Genomic DNA, 21,965 nt, shown 5'->3' with positions numbered 1-21,965 from the left:
GGTGAATGTCTGCGTGATAAGCTCAGACAGCCTCTGCTGCTGGCCAGTACTTCCGAGGGGCTTCTATGGTCGTGTAACGCCGACGCTTCTTCATAGAAGCCCCAGCGGAAGTGACAGCAGCAGCGGGGGTTGTCTGCATCACGCAGACATCCACTGGTTGCCAGAGAGGAGGATCTGGATCCTAACCCTGCTTGCCCGCATTTAAACCAAAAAAATCCCTGCGCTAAACCCCAATTTAAAAACTTAAAGTGGAGGAAAAAAGTGTGGCTTATAATTGGGCCGAGTCTGTTTGTGTCATGATGTGGGATGGGGAAAAGGGAATCAGTTTATTTTGAAACCATTTTTTCTGCGATAATTTGTCTTCAAATTGCTGTCTGGGGGCTCGGGGTGGCTGTGCTGGGACGTGGGGGCATTTTTGTGGATGACGTACCAGGTATGTCACAGAACCGCTGAGCCCACTTGGGCATGGTGTACCAGGTACATCACCAGATGTGAAGGGGCTTAAAACACTTTTAATTTATAATATCATAATTCAGTATTTGACTGGATTCACCGCCGATTCCAAGAATGGAGCCACAAAATAAAAGCAAGACTGTGGAGGGCAAACATTTGTTGAAGCAGAATTTGTCCATTACTTTGAAACCCAATGAACAGAAGGCCTCTGGATAAATAGAGAGCTGCCTCTATATTCACCACAGCCAATAATGCCTCCGATGCAGATCTCAGGGAGTATAACTTTGCACTAATCACTAAAACAACCCTCCTGCCAGAAAAGAAAGATGATGTATAAGTCGAAAGGCATCTGGCTCCTTCCTTGGTACCAACCCTAGAGAAGAGACTCTAAAATTAGTGAAATGAGGCTCAGAGAAAGGACTTGCCACTCTGCCTAACTGAATTTCTTAAATAATCCTTTTAAACTATATCAGGGAAGCTATTAACAGAACTAAAATTCCAACTGTAGTACTGCAGGAGTAAACGAGGAGCTTGAAACCTTCAGAGAAACCCTCTTGAGTTAACCCATCTGCTTAGAAATGGGCACATATTTGACACCTTTACTGCAGTCCATGCTATCTTGAAACTGCTCCCTTAAGCAACAAAAAGCCAAGTGGTTCCCAAAACAACTCGTACATCCGTGTTTAAATTTACAATTATCAGGCCATTCACATTGGGTCCAACAAATTTCACAAAACACCTCGGAGTGTTGTCCACCATGAGCACATTATAACCCTCTTAATTGTCTGCCGGCATCTGTACAGTTCCATGAACAAGGTACAGGAAATGATGGTCCAGCGGGTGTGATTATACTGTTAGGGGTAAAGAAGAAACAGGGAAAAACTTCAAACTGTGTAAACAGTCTCCTGTAGCCCTAGGGCTGTGATTATTATCATAATGTAACCAAATAAATAACGATTAACCAAAATTTAACCCAATATGCCAGCCTTTATAGCCTCACTCCTAATCATATACATATGATGTCCACCGGCCTCAGTTGTCAGATGATCCATACCCCAGTGCCGGCTGAAGTCACCAAATGCCCCCCACCAACCTCTTGTTAAGCAACCCACATAAAAATATCATACCCTATTTCTGAAAGATGCACACCATCTTCCCTAAATTAACCCACCAAACCTTGTTGCAAATGGGCTAAATAGCCCTATGTATCCATTCAAGGTGCCTAGAAATTCTTTCTAGTTCTTCAAATAGACACTATAGTGCAGAAGGCTTTTTCCCACCAGAATCCAAAATGTTGATACGATTTACTATTTTAGTGATGAGGGAATGCAGATGTAAGAAGGAATATGATAATTAGGATTAACCATTTCATCAAGTGGTGCCATTGGAATCTCTGCACATACAACATCTCCAACTTTTTATGTTGAATGTTTGGGATCCAAAAATACACTCCTCACTCAGGTGGAGGATATGGGGTGGACTGAACCTGTTTGGACAGTTAGTTCCACAGATAACAGCCTTAGGAGCTGGGGTGCTTCCCTGGTAGGAGATCTTTGGTCCACTCAGCAAAGTATCAACTCTTTGAAATGTTTAGTGGTCTGGAGGTCTCTACAGTCATGGCAGGACAGAAGTCGCCAAAAAGAAATAAGGATCCTATCAGAAAACTGAATGGACAAAAAGAAATGTGAAGCATCCATCTTGGAGAATTGATACAGAAGATGACCCCCAGAAGCGGACACATTTTTCGGCAATGCCTTTCAACCTTGTGGGAATGGTGCACAAAGCAAGGTCCATAAAGACATGATCGGATGAGTTTGGTGTGGAAGAACTTGACTGACCCTCACAGAGCCCTGACGTCAACCCCATCTAAGAAGATTGTAAGCTTGCGAAAAGGGCTCTCTCCACCTAATGTATTGGTTTGTCTTAGTCTGTCAATTATCATCTTGTCATACCCCTCGAATATATGTATTGTATTAATTGATGCGTAAATTGTTGGTGCTGTATAAATAAAAGATAATAACACCTTTGGGATGACTGGAACAGAGATTGCGTGCTGGGCCTCACAAATGCTCTACTATATGAATGGGCAAAAACTCCCACAGAGATGCTCCAAAATCCTGTAGAAGCTGTTACAGCTGAAAAGGGGATGACCAAATTCATATCAATAGCTACATATTTATAATGTAAGGTCATAAAAGACCCTGTTGTTGTAATGGTCAGGTGTCCCAATACTTGTGTTCATATAGTGTATTTCTTCTATATATGCTACAGGGAAATGACAAAAGAAATTATCAAGTAAGAATTTACTGCTCCAGTGTTAAATTCATTTATCTTTTAAAAACAAAATCTATAGGGCAAATGTAAAACAAGTATAAATCTGCTTCTGGAAACAAACTGTAGAGACTAATTTATTGCTTGTATTTTATCTTATTTTGCATAGTAATTTTTAAGGAATTGCAAGGAGATAAAAATAAAACTGATTTTGAAGTGTTCATTTTACAAAAGTAAGAAACCTACATTTTTTTCATAATATTGGTAATTTACATAAATGTTGTTTTTGGGGGGGTTCCCCTCTCAACCCAAAAAATATGATGTGACAATATATTTGAGAGATGTGTTCCATAAAGTTTTAATTTCTTGTATTATTAAGCATAATTTGAGTACTTTTTTCCTTCTCTGGGTCTAATCATGAAAGCGAGACTTTGCAAGAGTTTTATGGTTTTAACTTTCTCACATCATTATCCATTATGAAGGGCCAACGTTAGCAAACTTCTTCTGCAAGAACAGATGTGCTGGCCATGTAAACAACAACTCTTCCTTTAGTGAATAACCCCCCCCCGTCTTGCCTGCCTCAGTTTCTTGTCCTAAACGGTGTTGCTATAATGCCTCAATGTCGAGGCATTCAACAACACCGCAATCTGCAGGAGGGGGCCCTGCTTAGCTTTAAATGTGTCACTGAAATACCTCTATAGTAAGGCATTAGTGATGCTGAAAACCAACCCGATGCCAAAAAAATAATAATCATCATTGCGGCAGTATGTTAAAAATGATTCCCCACTTATGACGCTATCAGGGGAACCATCCAGTTATAACAAATTGTAAAAAAAAAACCTCCAAAAATATATATTAAAAAAAAACATTTCTTTTTATGAGCAAGTCCTAAAATTAAAGTTATATCTTCACAAACATCCTCACATGGAAAGACTGGCATTTTAAATGTCCATGGGGTGTTTCAAACATGTATGACTTGGCCGGGTTCAAAGATGCCTCAAATAGGACTCGGGCACAGCCTGACCAGATGTCGAAATTTAAAACAAAAATGCACACCTCCCAAATGTGGCCTTTTAGCTCCCAAGAAACCCAAGCATGGGTGGTATGGCATTTCTCATGGAATGTTGCTGAATACATATTGGGGTGTTTCACAGTGACATATGTCAGGAGCTGTCAATTCATACCTGAAGTACAATAAATGACAAAGGCTGCTAATAGAATTAGTGCATGAAAATAAAATACAGTATTGGCCCGATTATAGGCCGTAATCCCCCCCCACACACACTTTAAGTCTTTAAAGTGGGGGCGTAGCCTATAATCAGGGTTTAGCGTAGGGAGGTGCAATTCATATGGCCCAACACCTGGGACATGTAGTTCAGGGAGCCGGGCAGGTATTGTTTTTTTTCTTGTTTTTCACTTAAGTTAGGATCCCCGCAGCGCTGCAGAGGACCTGGATCCTCCTCTCTGGCAGCTGGTGGACATGCACTTCCGCAGGGGCTTCTATGACTTAAGACTTTCCCATGCTCCACCATAGAAGCCCGAAGTACCGGCCAGCAGCATTCACCGGTTACCAGAGAGCAGGATCTTATGCAGCGCTGCAGGGGACCTGTAGCCTCCTCTCTGTCAGCCAGTGAAACTCTGTGTGATGCACGCAGACAACCTCTGCTGCTGCCAGCGCTTCCGCCGTGTCTTCTACGATGGAGCGCCGGCATGACATGACCTTCCGGCGCTCCGTCAAAGAAGCCCCGGCAGAAGTGGCAGGTAGCAGCAGAGATTGTCTACGCGCATCACACAGACGTCCACCGGCTGTCCCCACTAGACACAAGGAGTCTGAAGCACAGGGGGGCAAGTCTAGGGATGGGTTGGTTAGTCTGGGGGGTGCAGAGTGGCATATCTGGGGAGCATACAGCATATATGTGGACATAAGGCATATCTGGGGGGCAGAGTGGCATATCTATAAGTAAGGTGGATTATGAATTAAGGGGGACCTTAAAATGGCTATTGGTTTTCCAAATTTCTGTTTTAATATAACAGGGGTCTTCCAACTTCGAGGTGCAGCCCATGTGAGAAAGGCTTGGCTCTCCCCAGGAGGTGGTGTCCTGGTGGGCCGGCACACAGAGATGCTATTGCGGCTGCCTCCGCCCAGTTCCTTGTGACAGGGAGAAGAGCATGTCGGAGGAGAGCGGTCTGCAGGGGAAGAAGCCAGCGGCTGAGGGTTATAAGCACACAACAGGATGGTTTGGGGCATCACATATAAAGTAATACACAAAGGGGTAGGTGGCTGTCTGTTTACAATACACATGGGTATGGGGGGCATTACATTAACCAGTACAAAAGGGGGTGGGGTGTCATTACACAAGGGAGGGGGGCTGGCTGGGGGCATTACATAAAAATCAATACACAAGGGTGTGGGGGCATAAATGCACAAAGGGAGCTGGCTGTGAGCACAAATGCACATGGGGCAATACACAAGGATGTGGGAGAGTACATTAATACTAAAGGGGGGCCTGGCTGGGGCATCAATACACAAGGGGGCAAACACACAAACAATAAAGCAGTGTGGAAAGCATTTGTTAGCTTTGTGAAGCTTAACCCATCCTGATATGGGTGTTGCAGAGCCTATCCTGGTGTGTGTGTTTGTCGGTGTGGCAGAGCCTGTCCTGGTATGTGTGTTGGGGTGTTGGTGAGGCTAACCCCGTCCTGGTTTGGGTGTCGGTGTGGCAGAGCCTGTCCTGATGTATGTGTCTGGTTATCAGTGTGGCAGAGCCTGTCCTGGTGTGTGTCTGGGTGTGGAAGAGCATGTCCTGGTGTGTGTCTGGATCTCGGTGTGGCAGAGCCTGTCCTGGTATGTGTGTTTTGGTGTCGGTGTGGAAGAGCCTGTCCTGGTGTGTGTTTGGGTATTGGTGTATGGAAGAGCCTGTCCTGGTGTGTATGTGTTTGGGTATCGGTGTGAAAGAGCCTGTCCCAGTGTGTGTGTGTGGGTGCCGGTGTGGCAGAGTCTGTCCTGGTGTGTGTGTTTGGGTGTCGGTGTGGCAGAGCCTGTCCAGGTGTGTGTGTTTGGGTGCTGGTGTGGCAGAGCCTCTTCTGGTGTGTGTGTTTGGGTATCAGTGTGGCAGAGCTTGTCCTGGTGTGTGTGTTTAGGTAACAGTGTGGCAGAGCCTGTCCTGGTGTGTGTGTCTGGGTGTTGGTGTGGCAAAGCCTGTCCTGGTTTGTGTGTGTTTTTGGTATCCGTGTGGAAGAGCCTGTCCTGGTGTGTGTCTGGTTATCAGTGTGGCAGAGCCTGTCCTGGTGTGTGTCTGGGTGTGGGTGTGTGTCCTGGTGTGTGTGTTTGGATGTCGATGTGGCAGAGCCTGTCCTGGTGTGTGTGTGCATCTAGGTGTCGATGTGGAAGAGCCTGTCCTAGTGTGTGTGTGTATGTGTTTGGGAGTCGGAGTGGAAGTGCTTGTCCTGGTGTGTGTGTGTGTGTGTGTGCGTGTTTGGTGTCGGTGTGGCAGAGCCTGTCCTGGTGTGTGTGTGTGTGTGCGTGTTTGGGTGTCGGTGTGGAAGAACCTGTCCTGGTTTGTATGTGTTTGGGTATCGGTGTGGCAGAGCCTGTCCTGGTAGGTGTGTCTGGGTGTTGGTGTGGCAGAGCCTGTCCTGGTGTGTGTGTCTGGGTGTCGGTGTGGCAGAGCCTGTCCTGGTTTGTGTGTGTTTGGGTATCGGTGTGGCAGAGCCTGTCCTGGTGTATGTGTGTTTGGGTATCAGTGTAGAAGAGCTTGCCCCGGTGTGTATGTTTAGGTATCAGTGTGGCAGAGCCTGTCCTGGTGTGTATTTCGTCATCTTTTTCCTTGCACTTTACTGTAGGAATAAATAGAACCATTTAATTTTTACATATTTAGAGATAAAACATTGTCACAACCCTGGGTTAAAAAGTGCTGTTTTAATAACCAGTGGTTGTGATATATATATATATATTTCTGTATATATGTGTGATTGTTTTTTGTGCCTTTGTTCTCCCTCACGTGCGGCCCCTGTCCATGTTCCACATGTCCTGCCCACAGACTTTAATCCTTCATATTCTGGACACCATCGACAACACCAGTGCATCCTTTTCCCGCTATTAACCCACAGGTGGTGGGGTATGGATCAAGAACGATTCGGAGAAGGAACCTCCCGTGGATTCCCAAGAGCAGAGGACTACCGGCGCGGTTGCCAAACACTCACCGGCTATCTCGCGGTCCGGACCAGGGAGATTTTGAACTGTTGTGGCTCGGGGTCCTTTTGACAGATCGCGTCGCTTTTTTGGACAGGATATCCGCAGTACCCCGCGCTATCCATCGGCACCCCGGGATCACCGCCGCTCCTTCGGAATCACCCCGAGAACGACAGGTAAACTGATACGGACATTGTGGTGCCGGTGCCCTAAGCGTGGCGCTGGACTGTCTGGTCAGGGCATGGATATGGGGATGTGATTTATGGCCTTTTTCCCACTGGAACCGTATATAAGCCCGTGTGGGAATTCTCTTCTCTGGCAGCCGGCGAAGGTCCGCATGATGGAAGCAGACAATCCCCGCTACTGCTGGCTCTCCCGCTGTGGCTTCTTGACGGAGTACCGGCGTCACATTACCTTCCGGTGCTCAGTCATAAAAGCCCCGGAGGAAGAGCCAGCAGTAGTTCCGCCGGCCTCCACCTGCTGCCCCCACCAGACACCAGGGAGTCAGAAGCACTGGTAAGTGGGGGGGGCCATAAGGCTTTTCTGGAGGCCCATGAGTGTCCCATGATATGCCTTTTAACCCCCTCTATGCCACTCTGCCTCGAGAAATGCCTTTTAACCCCCTATATGCCACTCTGCCTCCAGAAAGGCCTTATACCCCCCTATATGCCACTATGTCCCATGATATGCCCCTGGCATATAAGGCATTTCTGGAGACAGAGTGGCATATAGGGCGTATAAGACATTTCTGGAGGCAGAGTGGCATATATAGGGGGTTAAAAGGCATATCATGGGGCAGAGTGGCATATAGGAGGGTATAAGGCATATCAGGGAGGCAGAGATGCATATAGGGGGGTATAAGGCATTTTTTCCCCTAAATTAATATTCAGATTTTGGGGTGTCGTTTTTATAATCAGGGTCATCAAAAGCCATAAGTCTTCTAACCAACCACTGTTGAAAGCTATGTATTTATTGTATATTATACAATTTTACTAACTGCTGTTAATTCTTGATTTTTATTTGTATGGTAATGTAGTTATAGATTTTAGAATGTTGTCAGGTTTATAATTTATGTTTTTCTTGTGGTTTGCAATTACATCTTGGAAGTTGCAATGCCTAAAATAAAAGTAAAGTTTAATGGCTTGGCTGTGCGCTGTGGTTCTAGCATTTAAAATTGGCTAATACTTGTCCTGTTTTGTAATAGGTTACCACTGGAGGCCTAAATGTGATTGTTACCCATACAATATAAAACAATCTCATAAAATATTTTGAGCTGTGGAATATGGAAATCCTAATCTTCTAGAAAGGATGGTTTAATGTGTTACTCTGGGTTCAAGTCTAGAATTTAAGGTAGACAAAATATCCCTTTTATCTTGGTTTGATCAGTCTCATGAGGAAGCATTGGCTTCTAACAGTTTTCTAAAAGTTTTTTTTTTATGCACCCAGCCAACTACAGTATTTGCTTGATTATAAGACGAGGTTTCTTTTACAGCAAATGCTCTCAAGAATACCCCCTCGTCTTATACTCGAGGCCGTCTTATAATCAGACCTCAAATAGAGGTCTCACTGTAAGACTGAGATCCAGATCCCCCAGCACTGCAGGGTAACCTCCGCTGCTGCCGGCACTTCCTCTGGGGCTTCTATGACTGAGCACCGGAACGTCACGTCATGCCGGCGCTCAGTCATAGAAGCCCCAGCAGATTTAAAGGGCAGTAGAGGTTGTCTACGCGCACTGCAGGTATAAGGCATATCGGGGGGGGGGGCACAGTGGCATATAGGGCTGCATAGAGTCTGTCTGTGCGATGCAGACCCCCACCGGCTGACAGAGAGGATGATTCTCTGTCAGCCGGTGGGGGTCTGCATCGCACAGACAGACTCCGTTACTCACCTTCACTTACGCTGAGGCTTCTATGAAGCTGCAGGGAAAGTGCCTGTCAGTAATGGAGCCGGGTAGAGAGGCAGAGTGATGTATGGGAGGGGAAGGAGGCAGATGGGAGGGGGGAGAGAGACGGAAGTGAGAGACCGGCCGACAGTGAGGAGAATCCAGGTCTCCTGCAGCGTTGCGGGGGATCTGGATTCTAGTGTTATAATCCGATCTCTGTTTGAGGTCGGATTATATAAGGAGAGGAGTTTTTCAGAGCATTTGCTCTGAAAAAAACCCTCTTTTTATAATCGATAAAAATCTATTTGATTAATCGATAATGAAAATCGTTGACAACGATTTTCATTATCGATTAGTTGTTTCAGCCCTAAGGGGGTTAGAAGGCATATTTGGGGGGCAGTGACATATAGGGGTTAAAAGGCATTTATGGGGGCAGAGTGGCATATAGGGGTTATGCGGCATTTATGGGGGGCAGAGTGGCACATAGGCAGGTATAAGGCATATCTGGGGGCACAGTGGCATAATGGGGGTTAAAAGGCATTTATGAGGGGCAGAGTGGCATAATGGGGTTAAAAGGCATATCGTGGAGGCAGAGTGGCATATGGGCAGGTATAAGGCATATCTAGTGGTGCAAAGTAGCAAGCCATGGGGCAGATGTGCATAACTGGGGACAGGTTCGCAAATAAAAGGAAATAAAAACCAAAAAATATTTTCTCATAGTTTTTATTACATATTGAAAATAGCTTACATGTGTTAATATTTACTAGTAAAACTTTTTTCCTATAGGGTAGTCTTATATTCAGGCTTTTGTTCCTAAATTAATCTTCACATTTTGGGGGGGGGGGGTCATCTTATTATCAGGGTTGTCTTATAAAGGAGCAAATACGGTAATATCTTCTCCCCTCCCAGCACAAATTAAAATTGAAAATGGCAATGTAGATGAGCATTATAAATCTAAAAGCAACACACATTGTTTTCTCAGTGATGTAACCCCATGTGATGCATATAGTTGAAATACTATTATTTGTAGTACATTGAGCAGGTATTTAAACATAACTCAGAAATTGGCATCAGCTCATTTCCCAGCTTTATTATTGTACGATGCTGATGAAATATTTAAATCACAGAAATCCTTCAGCAAATGTTTCAAAAAAGTATTTGTTCACAGATCAATCAAAACAAATGTTCAGTTATTCTGTGTTGCAGAATAACTAAGGTATGGTGCATGTATGAAGATCCCTCGGTTTATGAACCACTACATTTGTTATAAGTCTTGGTAATAATGTACCTGCAGCATGGTTGGAACGGTGAAGGGACGCTTCTTCTGCAAAGTGGTTACAAATAGAGTCCTGATGCTTTATCAGTGCTAATAATCACTATACAACCTCCTGCTAAGTTATAGCAGTAAATCTTTGCCGCAAAGTAATGTTCTCCAGCCACACCGCATCTTTAAAATGTGTACTGTGGACTGTGAAGTCCTGCAACAGTCAGTGTTCTGTTCTGGCAGTGTTTCAGAGCATGGTGGCTCATTGTAAGTGTTTATGGAGCAAATCATAGTAGCAGAAAAATATAAGGTTGCCTTATAGCCTTGTAGTTTGCTAGATTTGAAGATTAATAAACGGTGCAAAACCAACAACGTCCTGCAGCAGAACCAAAGCTCGTTGTAATGGAGGCTCCACATCTAACTCTACATCTTTTTTCCGCAGGATTCCTAAGCTGGATTCAGTCACATTATGGCAATGCTTTACTTTTAAAGATTGTAGTTTGTTACCGTATTCTGCTAAGGTCCTGAAAAGGAAAACACAAAATAAATGGGTTATTATAGCCAATTGACAAATAATGGGAGATACAGAGTATTCAGAGATGCTCAACTTTGCATAATTCATCAATAACCTGCGACTGCCTTGTTGCGTTTGCACTGCTGTTGGTTGAACTCAACTCTGGGAAACCCGGACATTTCTCTAAAAAGCTATAACAATGGGGAAATAATGAATGATGATAATAGTTACCTGTACCATATGGGTTATAGGTTTAAACATTGCTGAGGCATATATTCAAGAAAACATATGTTCTGATACATTAAGTTCAATTTCTCTTCTGTAAGATTTAATTCACTAAACCAGTCCTGTCCAACTTAGTTGGTGTGCTGGATTTTGAAATACACATCCATGCTTACATTAAAACATCCTTACATTGTCTAGAGCCTTCCCCTATATAGTTTTGCTTGGTGTATTAAAATATTTAACATGGGATAGGGGAGGTTTACTAAACAGAAACAGAAGACACTTCAGTTTAACAAAAGGGCCAAGATTACTCGTTAAAGCTTTATATTCAAGTTTTCCAACCATCATTTGCGCATAATGCATATGTTGGCTGTGAGCCCCTTTACATTTTTGTGACATCCTTTTGACAAATGCCTGGGGGTATTCTTCAGAAATAAAGCCTTATAGAATAGCATTTGTTCTCTTAATGTAAACCAATAACACCCTCTTGTCCATTGGGAAGTGGGACATTTTTTTATTAAGATAAATTACCAACAAAAAAAAGGAATGTGGAGAGGTGCAAAACCTACCTATACATTAGTCAGGCTGCTTCATTACTGCACTCAGTATCAGGGTATTCAAAAATGTACAGTGTTTTTATTTCTATGTGACTGTAACATACTCACACGAGGTTCAATTAGAGCTTTACAGCTTTAATATCTCCTAGTCTTTAATATTGTGGTTCAGTTAATAAACTTGAGGTTGAAGGAAAGTTGTGGCTTTTATCTCACAGCCTTCACTGTACATTGTGAAAAGTCATGTTTTTCATGCAAAAATGTTGAGTTGGTCCTATCACGACCAAGAACTCCATCTTTTGTTAATAAACCTCTTATTGATGTGAGAAAGTAAAAGGTGGCAGAAACCGCTACATTTTTCTTTTAGTTCACAAACTATTTGCCTTCAGGAAGAGATGCACAAAAATCCTGGCCTGGTTGCAACCCTCGAGGACTAAGAGTTGTGCAGGTAATTCTTACTTGAACATTTATTTTTAGGAGCAAAGTAATCATACAAACTCTTAAAGACATTTAGGAAACCTGTGTCCATGGTCCCTGTACCAGTTTTTTAGTAAAACACACAACAATATACTTTTAGTGAAAGTCTGAAGAGTTAGTACCTAATCGAGTCATTCTTCACACGCAGACATCCTGTTAAATCAAGGTGCTCCAGGTCTCGACAACGTTTAGCGGTTTCTTCCACAGCAACATCACTGATGTTTGCATTGACGGCCAATGACAGTGATTTTAGGCGAACGCTTTTTCTCACCAAGTAGCATATAGCATCATCTTTTAACTGCCGACAAGCTGTTAAATCTACAGCTTCCAAGCATTTACAGTGATCGGCCAGGCTTCGGAGGGAAAGGCAATCAACCCATTCACAGTGGCCGAGGCAGATGTTCCTTAAGTGAGGACAACTGAGGGAGATGGCAACCAAAGACTGTCTGCTCAGTTGCACACAGCTGTACAAATTAATATGGAGCAGATGGTGGTTCTGGCCAATAATGGGAAGAAGCTCCTTGTCTGTTAACCAATCAGAGCATCTCCGTAAGTCAAGTCTTTGCAATACCGAGTTATCCTTAAGCATATTACAAAATGCACTTTTAGGAAAGTGTGACCCAAGCTGAAAAAAAAAAGATATATAATTATTGCAAGGTGCCTAATATTTTACAAGTTGACAGATATAAGACAGAGCTTCTTGAAATCATTTACCTGCTACATACTGTACTGATTCAACAATCGTACTTGAAGATGTGAACAAGAATGCGCTTCTGTTCTATTAGAAGTGTGATGGTGGCACTACTCCTTTCTGGCGAATAAGGCCTTTATAAAGATCATACTTTTAGCTATGATGGCCAAGAAAAAAAATATATATACACAGTATCTCACAAAAGCGAGTACATTGTGCTGGCTGCCAAACAAAGATAGCACAGATAGGAACTCCATTGTTTACCTAATCCCATCAATAGGATTGCTGCAAGGGGAATTAAAGGTTGGGTTGAATACATGTATCTGTTAATTTATGTTAATGAAGTTCTGTGGATATCTGAGTCTATGTGAAAAGGAAAGAGTGATACTCAGCGCTTAAAATGAAAATGCCAGATATCTGGTGTAATGACACAACTTAAACAAGTATAATACCTTGGTGCTGCAGAACCAACACACTGACCACAAGTGTGTAAAGGATAATACACAAAACAAAGAAATAAAGTGCTGCGCAAAATTTACAAACGACACCACAATATGTGCGGAAATTAAATACTTAAATTCATTAAAATGGATTCTTCAATAGGTTCCTCTGTGTCCTCTGTATTCAGCACAACGCGTTTCACCAATCGGCTTCCTCACATGCACCTGAGGAAGCCGATTGGTGAAACGCGTTGTGCTGAATACGCCCATTGAGGAAGTGGACACAGAGGAATCCTGAGAGAACCAAGCTGTTCCTGCTACAACACAGCATTATTCCGGTCCTTCCCACGGGAGCGTTAAAGTGTTCTTATATGTAAGATACTATATTTTTTTTATTTATATTAAAGCTACTACTTTTTTAACTCTTTCTCCTCCGGTCTTTTCTGGTACACCGGTACAAAGAAGAAACTCCATTCCCCAGAAGGGGCTCTATGGGCTTCTCAACAGAGGAACCTATTGAAGAATCCATTTTAACCCCTTCAGGACCGGGATTTTGATACTAACGTGTCGCTAAAGGACCGGAGCCGTTTTTGTGTTTTTGCCATGTCTTTCTTCAACTGTAATTTCTCTCTTATCAATTGGTGCACCCACACAAATCATATATTGTTTTTTTTAGGACAAGTAGGGCTTTCATTTGAAACAATATTAAGCTGGGTAGTACATTGTTTTGTTTGAAATAAACTGGAAAAAGTGGGGAAAAAATGAAAAAAATGCATTTTTTTACAGTTTTGTATACATACAAATTGTACACACATTGAACCAATGGGAAAAAATTATCCCAAATATATTCATTAAGTTGTCCTGATTTGGAAACCACCCAACATGGCCAGGATTTTCATCTATTTTGACCAGTATAGGGCAAATATTGCAAAGGCATGCATCGCGTTTTTGAAATGTAATTTTTTTCAAATTTGGCATGGTAGTCTAATAACTGCAATAGTTGTCACAGATACTGATTATCCCCCCAAAATTATATGTTTATGAACAGTAGATAAGTCAAGGTGTACAACTAGGGTCATTTTGATGACAGGGATTTTATCGCCAATTGCTGCCAAATTTTGAGGTATTTTTATATTTTTTTGTTTTTTTTTGCATATGTTGCAATGTTGCATTAGATTTTATATTATATTTTGTATAGAATATGTGCAACTGCAGAAAAAAACACCAAATTGTGTTCACCAACATCCCCCGGTTCCAACAAGGCCTCACATGCATGGTTCATGCATTTTTTGAGGAAGCTATGAGGGCAAAACTGGAACATGCGCATTTTCGTTTTCACATTTGGAATTTTCAGAAATTGGTTTCCTGGGCCCATATCCCATTTGGGACATTTTGGAAGCCCCCCGGTGTAAATTACCCCATAAAAGTATATATTTATGAACAGTAGACAAGTCAAGGTGTTCAACTAGGGTAGTTTTGACAGTTTTCAGCTAGCCATTTCTTCACTGATGTCTGCCAAACTTCACAGGGAAATTATTTTACTGCTTTTTTTAACGCATACATTTCAATGTTGCACTGAATTTCTTGCACACCATAAGTGCAACAGTGGAAGAAAACACCACATTTTGTTCACCAAGATCCCCTGATTCTAACAAGGCCTCACATGCATGGTTCATGCATTTTTTGAGGAAGCTATGAGGGCAAAACTGGAACATGTGCATTTACATTTTTTTTAATATTTTTTTTATCAGATAACTTGTAAGTGACAGGTTTAGGCCGCTGACATCAATCAGGGAGACCGATCAATAATCAGCGACTTAAAATGTCACCGACAAGTGATCAGGTAATAATTATGATTATTTCATTTATTAATAATTTGTGTTTTTTCATAATTACCCTAGATGACCCCTCTCTCTTTGTAGAGCAGGGTCATCCGTGGGCTGCCATAATGATCCGATCACTCCTATTGGCCAGGAGCGATCTGATCAGCCCAGCCCAGCATTTGACCTGGAAGCACCCTGGACTTTCAGGTCAGTGCTGTTATTTTTTTTATTATTATTATTATTATATTATTTTTTTAAAATTTATTTTTTAATTTTTTTTATTATTATTATTATTTTTAACATTTTTTTAACTCTTTCAATGCTGATGCGGTATTGAAGGGGTTAACGCTGCACTGACGCTCTCATGGAGCGATCAGGCAGCAGGGGGTGTTGGATCAGGTCCCCACACTTGTGTGGGGACCCATTCAACACCCCCCCCCTTCCCTGAAGCTGCCTGTGGCAGCTGAAACCGCGATTGCAGATCTTTCTGCAATCGCTGTTTCTGCCTACAAAATAACTCCGTGGGAGTGATCGTAGGCTTGGGGGCGGGCTTAGACAGGCTGTGCTGTCTGCCCAGGAGTCCTGGGCAGACAGCAGCAGCAGCGCCCCCACGATCACCGCGATTGTGGTGATGTGGGGGCGTTTTTTGGAGGAGACGTACCTGGTACGTCCCGGTCTACCGGTGACTGTTAACCAGGAAGTACCAGGTACGTCCCGGTACTGAAGGGGTTAATGAATTTAAGTATTATTTAATTTCTGCACATATTGTGGTGTCGTTTGTAAATTTTGCGCAGCAATTTATTTCTTTGTTTTGGATATCTGAGTCTATGTTTTACAACAATAAACTGTTCATTCCTGCTGTACTCAATTCAAGGTAGTTGTGTCTACTTATTGGGTACACATAATAGGGTTCCAAGGTGTGCATGCTGACTGGTGCTGGAAGTGATTTCGAGGACAACAGGAGGATACATCTGGGTGTATCTCACACGTTAGATGTTGTGTAGCACATCCTATATTAATGTGAAATGTAAAAATAGAATAATGCAGTTTTCCCCTTTTTTAAATGAAATATTTAATTCTATTCCATAAACAGAAATATATAACACATAACATGACTGTCAGCAGTAAGATAACACATACATGAATGCCCTTTGGAAAAACAATAGATACTATGCAAGCCCATACTAGAGGCATCACTAAACTGTTACTAAAGTGGGCTTTCTTGTCTTTTCTGAATTCACTGGTATCAGTGTAATAATTAACCCAAGACTCAAAGGTTTCAGATGGCTAAACTAAGATAAGCTAGACTGTAAGTAGGCACACTAAGCTTGTATATGCATGTGTTAACTACAAGCAACAATTAATGTTTGGTTCTTTGCTCTCATCTTTTGATCAAACATTAAAAAACATCATATACAATTCATTCTTATACGTTTCACGTTACCTGAGTAGAGTCAAAACAGCGGCAATTGGACAGATAGAGCTGGACGAGAGACTGAAAAGTTTTGCTGACCCTCTGGAGACTCAGGATGTGTCTCAAGGGTAGGTAGGAAAGAATATGTGGTACCAGTACATCTTCCCAGGGCAGATCCAACAAATGAAGCCTGCAGGTTAAAATAAAAAATCTAAATACAATACAGGTAAATACCGTATTTGCTCGATTATAAGACAAGGTTTTTTTCAGAGCAAATGCTCTGAAAAATACCCCTTGTCTTATACTCGGTGCCGTTTTATAATCAGACCCCAAAACAGAGGAGATTAAGATCCAGATCCCCCCCCCAGCTATGCCACCGTGCCCTATGATATGCCTTTTAACCCTCTATGTGCCACACTGCCTCCAGAAATGCCTTATACCCCTGTATGCCACTGGCATTTAGGGGGTTAAAAGGCATATTATGGGGCAGAGTGGCATATAGAGGGTTAAAGGGCATTTCTGGAAGCAGAGTGGCATTAAGGGCAATTCATAGAGCACTCTGCCTACAGAAAAGCCTTATGCACTCCATTTAACACCCCCCCAAAAAAAAAAAAAAAACGTACCGGTGCTTCTGACTCCCGGTGTGTTGTCCGGACAGCGTGTAGACGTCTACGTGGTTCACGTAGGCAACTAGCGCTGCGCAGAAACCTTCTTAGGGGTTTCTAAGTTAGTGCAGGGGATCTGGATCTTAGTCTCATAGTCAGACCTACCGTATATTCCGGCGTATAAGACGACCCCCAACTTTTACAGTTCAAATATAGAGTTTGGACTATACTCGCCGTATAAGACAACCCCTCTACCCAGCATACAACAACCAGCCAATCACGGCAAGCAATGTACCTTACCGGTGATTTGCTGACATATGCCCTTACACACACACACGTATACATACATACATACATATATATATACATATACATACACATGTGTGTAAAGGCAGGGGTGTGTGGTGAGGGCAGTGTATAAATGTGTATGTATGGACAGGCATATGTGTAGATATATATCATATGTAGATATATATGGACAGGCATATATATATATATATATATATATATACACACATATGCCTGTCCATATATATATATATATATATATATATATATATATATATATATATACACACACACACACACACACACATCCATATATATCTGTCCATATATATCTACACATATGCCTGTCCATATATATCTACATATGATATATATATATATCTACACATATGCCTGTCCATATATACATATATATATCTACACATATGCCTGTCCATACATACACATTTATACACTGCCCTCACCACACACCCCTGCCTTTACACACATGTATATGTATATGACCATATCACACCAACATACATACACTGCACTCACACCCCTTTCTCCCCATCTCTTACCTTATCTTCTGTCTTCTTTCTTCCATCCAGTTGTGGGAGCGGGAGGTCTGGCACTTCAGACCTCAGCTTCCCTGCTCCCTCATCACTATGCGCCGGCAATTGATGCCGAGCGCCGGGACATGACGTCATCCCTGCGCTCGGCATCAATAGCCGGCGCGTAGTGATTAGTGAGCAGGGAAGCCGAGGTCTGAAGTGCCAGACCTCGAGTTCCCTAATGTCGGGCTAGTTAGAGGGAGGTCGTGATCTCCCCAACCAGCCCTGCTGATCAGGGCTAGGTGGGGGAGATCACGATCTAGCACCTACCTCGGCGCGACCCTGAAGACCGACCCAGGGGAGGCGGCTTCTTCACTCGCCCCTCCCCTAGAGATTGGTGGCTTCGTGGGAACCTCCGGCTTGGTAAGTACCCGGTGGATGCATTTCTTAGGGGTTTCTAAGTTAGTACCCGGCGTATAAGACGACCCCCCACTTTTAAGAAGATTTTCTGGGGTTAAAAAGTCGTCTTATACGCCGGTATATACGGTATTTGAGGTCTGATTATAAGACGAGGGGTCTTAAAAATCGAGCAAATACAGTAGTTTACCTGTGAATTACTATTAGTAAAACTTTTTTTCTATAGGATAGTCTTATATTCAGGCTTTTTTCATAAATTAATATTCAAATTTTGGGGGGGCAGTCTTATAATGGAGCAAATACGGTATACACCGTATTTGCTCGATTATAAGACGACCCTGATTATAAGACGACCCCCCAAAATCTGAATATTAACTTAGGAAAAAAGAAAAAGCCTGAATATAAGACGACCCCAAAGGAAAAAAGTTTTACCAGTAAATGTTAATTCATGTAAACTATTTTTTTAATAAAAGCTATGATTGAGAGATTTTTTTTGTTTTTATTTCTTGTATTTTCCAACCTGTCCCCCAGTTACGCACATCTGCCCCCAGGCTTGCCACTCCAATATGGCACTGTGGCCCATGATATGCCTTTTAACCCTCTATATGCCACTGTGCCCAATGGTATGCCTTTTGACCCCCTATGTGCCACTCTGCCTCCAGAAATGCCTTATACCCCTATATCCCATTCTGGCATTTAGGGGGTTAAAATGCATATTATGGGGCAGAGTGGCATATAGGGAGGTATAAGGCATTTCAGGAGTTAGAGTGGCATTAAGGGAGTTAAAAGGCATTGTATAGAGCACTCTGCCTCCAGAAATGCCTTATACCCCTATATGCCACTCTGCCATTTAGGGGGTTAAAAGGCATATTATGGGGCAGAGTGGCATATAGGGAGGTATAAGGCATTTCAGGAGGCAGAGTGGCATTAAGGGAGTTAAAAGGCATTGTATAGAGCACTCTGCCTCCAGAAATGCCTTATACCCCTATATGCCACTCTGCCATTTAGGGGGTTAAAAGGCATATTATGGGGCAGAGTGGCATATAGGGAGGTATAAGGCATTTCAGGAGGCAGAGTGCTCTATTAAATGCCCCCTTAACCCCACTCCAGAAATGCCCTATGCCCCCATTTAACACACACACACACTCTCACCGGTGCTTCCAGCCAGGGCAGCGGGTTGACGTCGCCTTCCGCTGCAGCCGGAAGGAGGTGTGGCTAGCAGCGGGGGTTGTCTGCGTCCGTCGCATAGACCTTCCCCGACTGTCAGAGATCAGAGTTCCCCGCACCGGTGCCGCGGATCGCGTAGACGTCAACCCGCTGCCCCGGCAACACAGCAGGAAGCACCGGTAAGTGTGTGTATGATGGGGGGGGGTCGGGTGAGACAGGAGGATCCAGGTCCCCTGCAGCGGTGCGGGGGATCTTAGTCTCCTAATCTATTTGAGGTCTGATTAGAAGACGACCCCGATTAGAAGACGAGGGGTATTTTTCAGAGCATTTGCTCTGAAAAAAACCTCGTCTTATAAACCGAGCAAATACGGTACTTCAGTCGAGTAACCTCATTTATTACAATCTCACAGAAGTTGTTATTGATCTGTATATTTACAAAATGGTTTTAAATGAATTAGCCTGGTGGCTCTAGAGGCCAGAATCATTAAGAAAGCACAATAGGATTATATATATATCTAATTCAGATTTGTGCAAATTCACTGAAATTCAGTCATTCCTATGAAACCATGAAAATAACTCCCCACGATTCAGACAAAAATGAGGAAAAAAAGCTATGAATTTTTGTCCAAAAATGTATGCACCCACAATCACTCTCTTCAATGTGCTACGTCCCCAAAAGCGCTGTCATTTTGCCCTAACATGAGAGCTATTTGGCAGCTCATCCGGTGATTGGAGGATTGGTGAGAGGACGTCACCAAAAGCTCCTGCCCGGTTATGTTCGCAGAGATGTGGACAAAGAAACATAGAAGATGAAGAAGATATGGAAGTGGTCGGTAGAGAAGGAAGGGAAACATTTAGAGAGCGTGAGAGTTAACGAGAATTTCATTTCTGAATTAAAAATTCCCCAACATTTTTAGCCGAGCTGAATGGGCAGGGAACGAAATTGAACAAGTGCGTCTGAATCGTTTTTTTTCTCCTACTTGCACATGTCTATTAACCCCTTAAGGACAATAGGGGTTCTTACTCGTAGTATATTGTGGGACAATTTTTCAGTGTTGCTGTGATTTTCTTCTCTCTCATTTCGTGCTCCCACACATATTATATATTGTTTTTTTCCAGTACAAACAGGGCTTTCTTTAGAAACTATTATTTTTATCATATCATCTAATTTACTATAAAAAAAAATGATAAAATGTGGTGATTTTTTGTAAAACAAATTAAGTTCTCACTTTTTGAACAAAAAACTTTTACTCATCTGCAAAAACTAATGAAAACTCTACTATTTGTCCCGAGTTTAGAAATACCCAATGTTTTTATGGTTTTTTTTGCTTTTTTCTGCATATTATGGAGCAACAAATACCAGTAGCGTTTTGCTATTTCAAAACCATTTTTTCCCCAAAGCTGGTCATTCTGCCCCATGTGCCATTTCGGATATCTTTGAAGCTGGCCAATGAAATTTACCCCATCAAACCATATATTTTTAAAAACTAGACACCCCAAGGCATTTCAAATGCTGGTATTTTAACCCTTTCCATGCACTAATTCTACCACTAGCCTTTGTCAAACTTTAGGGTAGTAAAAATATTTTGTATTTTTTTCATACACGTTATACTTCAGGTATATATTTATCGCTCCTGGTATATGTCCGTGTCAAACAACACCCCAATATGTGTTCAGTAACATCTCCTGAGCACAGTGATATACATACATGCATGGGTTTGTTGGGTTATTTGGGAGGTAAAAGGCCACCTTTGTGAGGTGTGTATTTTTTTGCCATTTAGACATCTGGTCACTCTGTGCCCATGTCCCATACTTGGGACATCTTTGAAGCCGGCCAATTCGATTTCAAATCAAATCATAAATTTTTTAATACTAGACACCCTATGGGCATTTATAATGCCAATATTTTAACTCTTTCCGTGTGGGAATTTTTTGGGAAGACATAGCGCTAATTGTAGAACTTGTGCGTAAAAAAACGTATACATATCTATTTTCACTTTTTTCGTGACAGTAGGGATTTATTTTTACATGTAACCATGTATTTTTTATTTTTTTACTATACCCTGAGGTTGTGTAGCTCCCTCTGAGGCTACACAACCTCAATGTATAGTTAAAAAAAAACGTCATTGCCTCAATGAAGAGGCAGGCTGGAACGCGTCATTGAATCTGTAGTTTAACCCACCGATCGCCGTGATTCACAGGGATCGGGAGGTTGTGAAGCTCCCCCCCCCCCGGAGCATTGCAGGCTTGCCTCAATGAAGAGGCAGCCTGGAATGACCCTCACTCGGGGGCGTGTTTAACAGATCGGTGATTTACATCTCCGTGATGGGAAGGTTTGAAAAACTTTTTGGAGGCTTCCAGGAGAACCGCAATGCCACCGATCGCGGCGAAAATGCCGCGATCACCGGCAAATATCGCGACCACGTACATGTATGGGCATTGTCACTAACGCATTGCATCATCACCCCGTACATGTACGTGGATTGTCGTTAAGGGGTTAACATATATATGTATGCATTTGTTTACCTTTTACGTATTCTCACCATAACATGGATTTCAGCCAAGGTGTTCTCAGTTGCTTATACGACAGCCTACATGTTTTCACATAATCTCTCCTTATAAAGGTCTAAATATAGCCCTATATAGCTTAGTTGTTTATATTTTGAATCATACACATCTTTTTGGACTAGCAATCTGTTTGAGGGATTCTATATAGGATGGCCCTACCTGATGCAGATATAGGAATAGAATGCGA

The 21,965-nt window shown here is 42.5% G+C and overlaps 1 protein-coding gene across 1 annotated transcript; it reads right to left on the bottom strand.

Moving 5' to 3' along the window:
- Window positions 1-9,507: 9,507 nt before the first annotated feature.
- FBXL15 (F-box and leucine rich repeat protein 15) lies at window positions 9,508-21,640 on the bottom strand. Its single transcript, XM_053449915.1, has 4 exons — window positions 21,495-21,640; window positions 16,231-16,411; window positions 11,955-12,457; window positions 9,508-10,586 (listed from the first exon to the last, which is right to left on the bottom strand). Exons 1-4 carry the CDS (start codon window positions 21,638-21,640, stop codon window positions 10,397-10,399), a joined length of 1,020 nt encoding a protein of 339 aa, XP_053305890.1. The 3' UTR covers window positions 9,508-10,396.
- Window positions 21,641-21,965: the final 325 nt, after the last annotated feature.

The sequence above is a fragment of the Spea bombifrons genome, chromosome 11 (genome assembly GCF_027358695.1).
Source record: "Spea bombifrons isolate aSpeBom1 chromosome 11, aSpeBom1.2.pri, whole genome shotgun sequence".
Lineage (NCBI taxonomy): Eukaryota > Metazoa > Chordata > Amphibia > Anura > Pelobatidae > Spea > Spea bombifrons.
This window is presented reverse-complemented; position numbering and strand designations above follow the sequence as displayed.

Excerpts from the sequence above, each read along its gene's own strand:
- FBXL15 (XM_053449915.1), bottom strand. The coding sequence starts at position 21,640 with ATGTACGTGGTCGCGATATTTGCCGGTGATCGCGGCATTTTCGCCGCG. Across the intron at positions 16,412-21,494 it reads TCTGTTAAACACGCCCCCGA|ATTTTTTATTTTAACCTGCA; the intron begins GTGAGGGTCATT and ends TATTGTATTTAG. Across the intron at positions 10,587-11,954 it reads GTGAAGAATGACTCGATTAG|GACCTTAGCAGAATACGGTA; the intron begins GTACTAACTCTT and ends TTTCCTTTTCAG.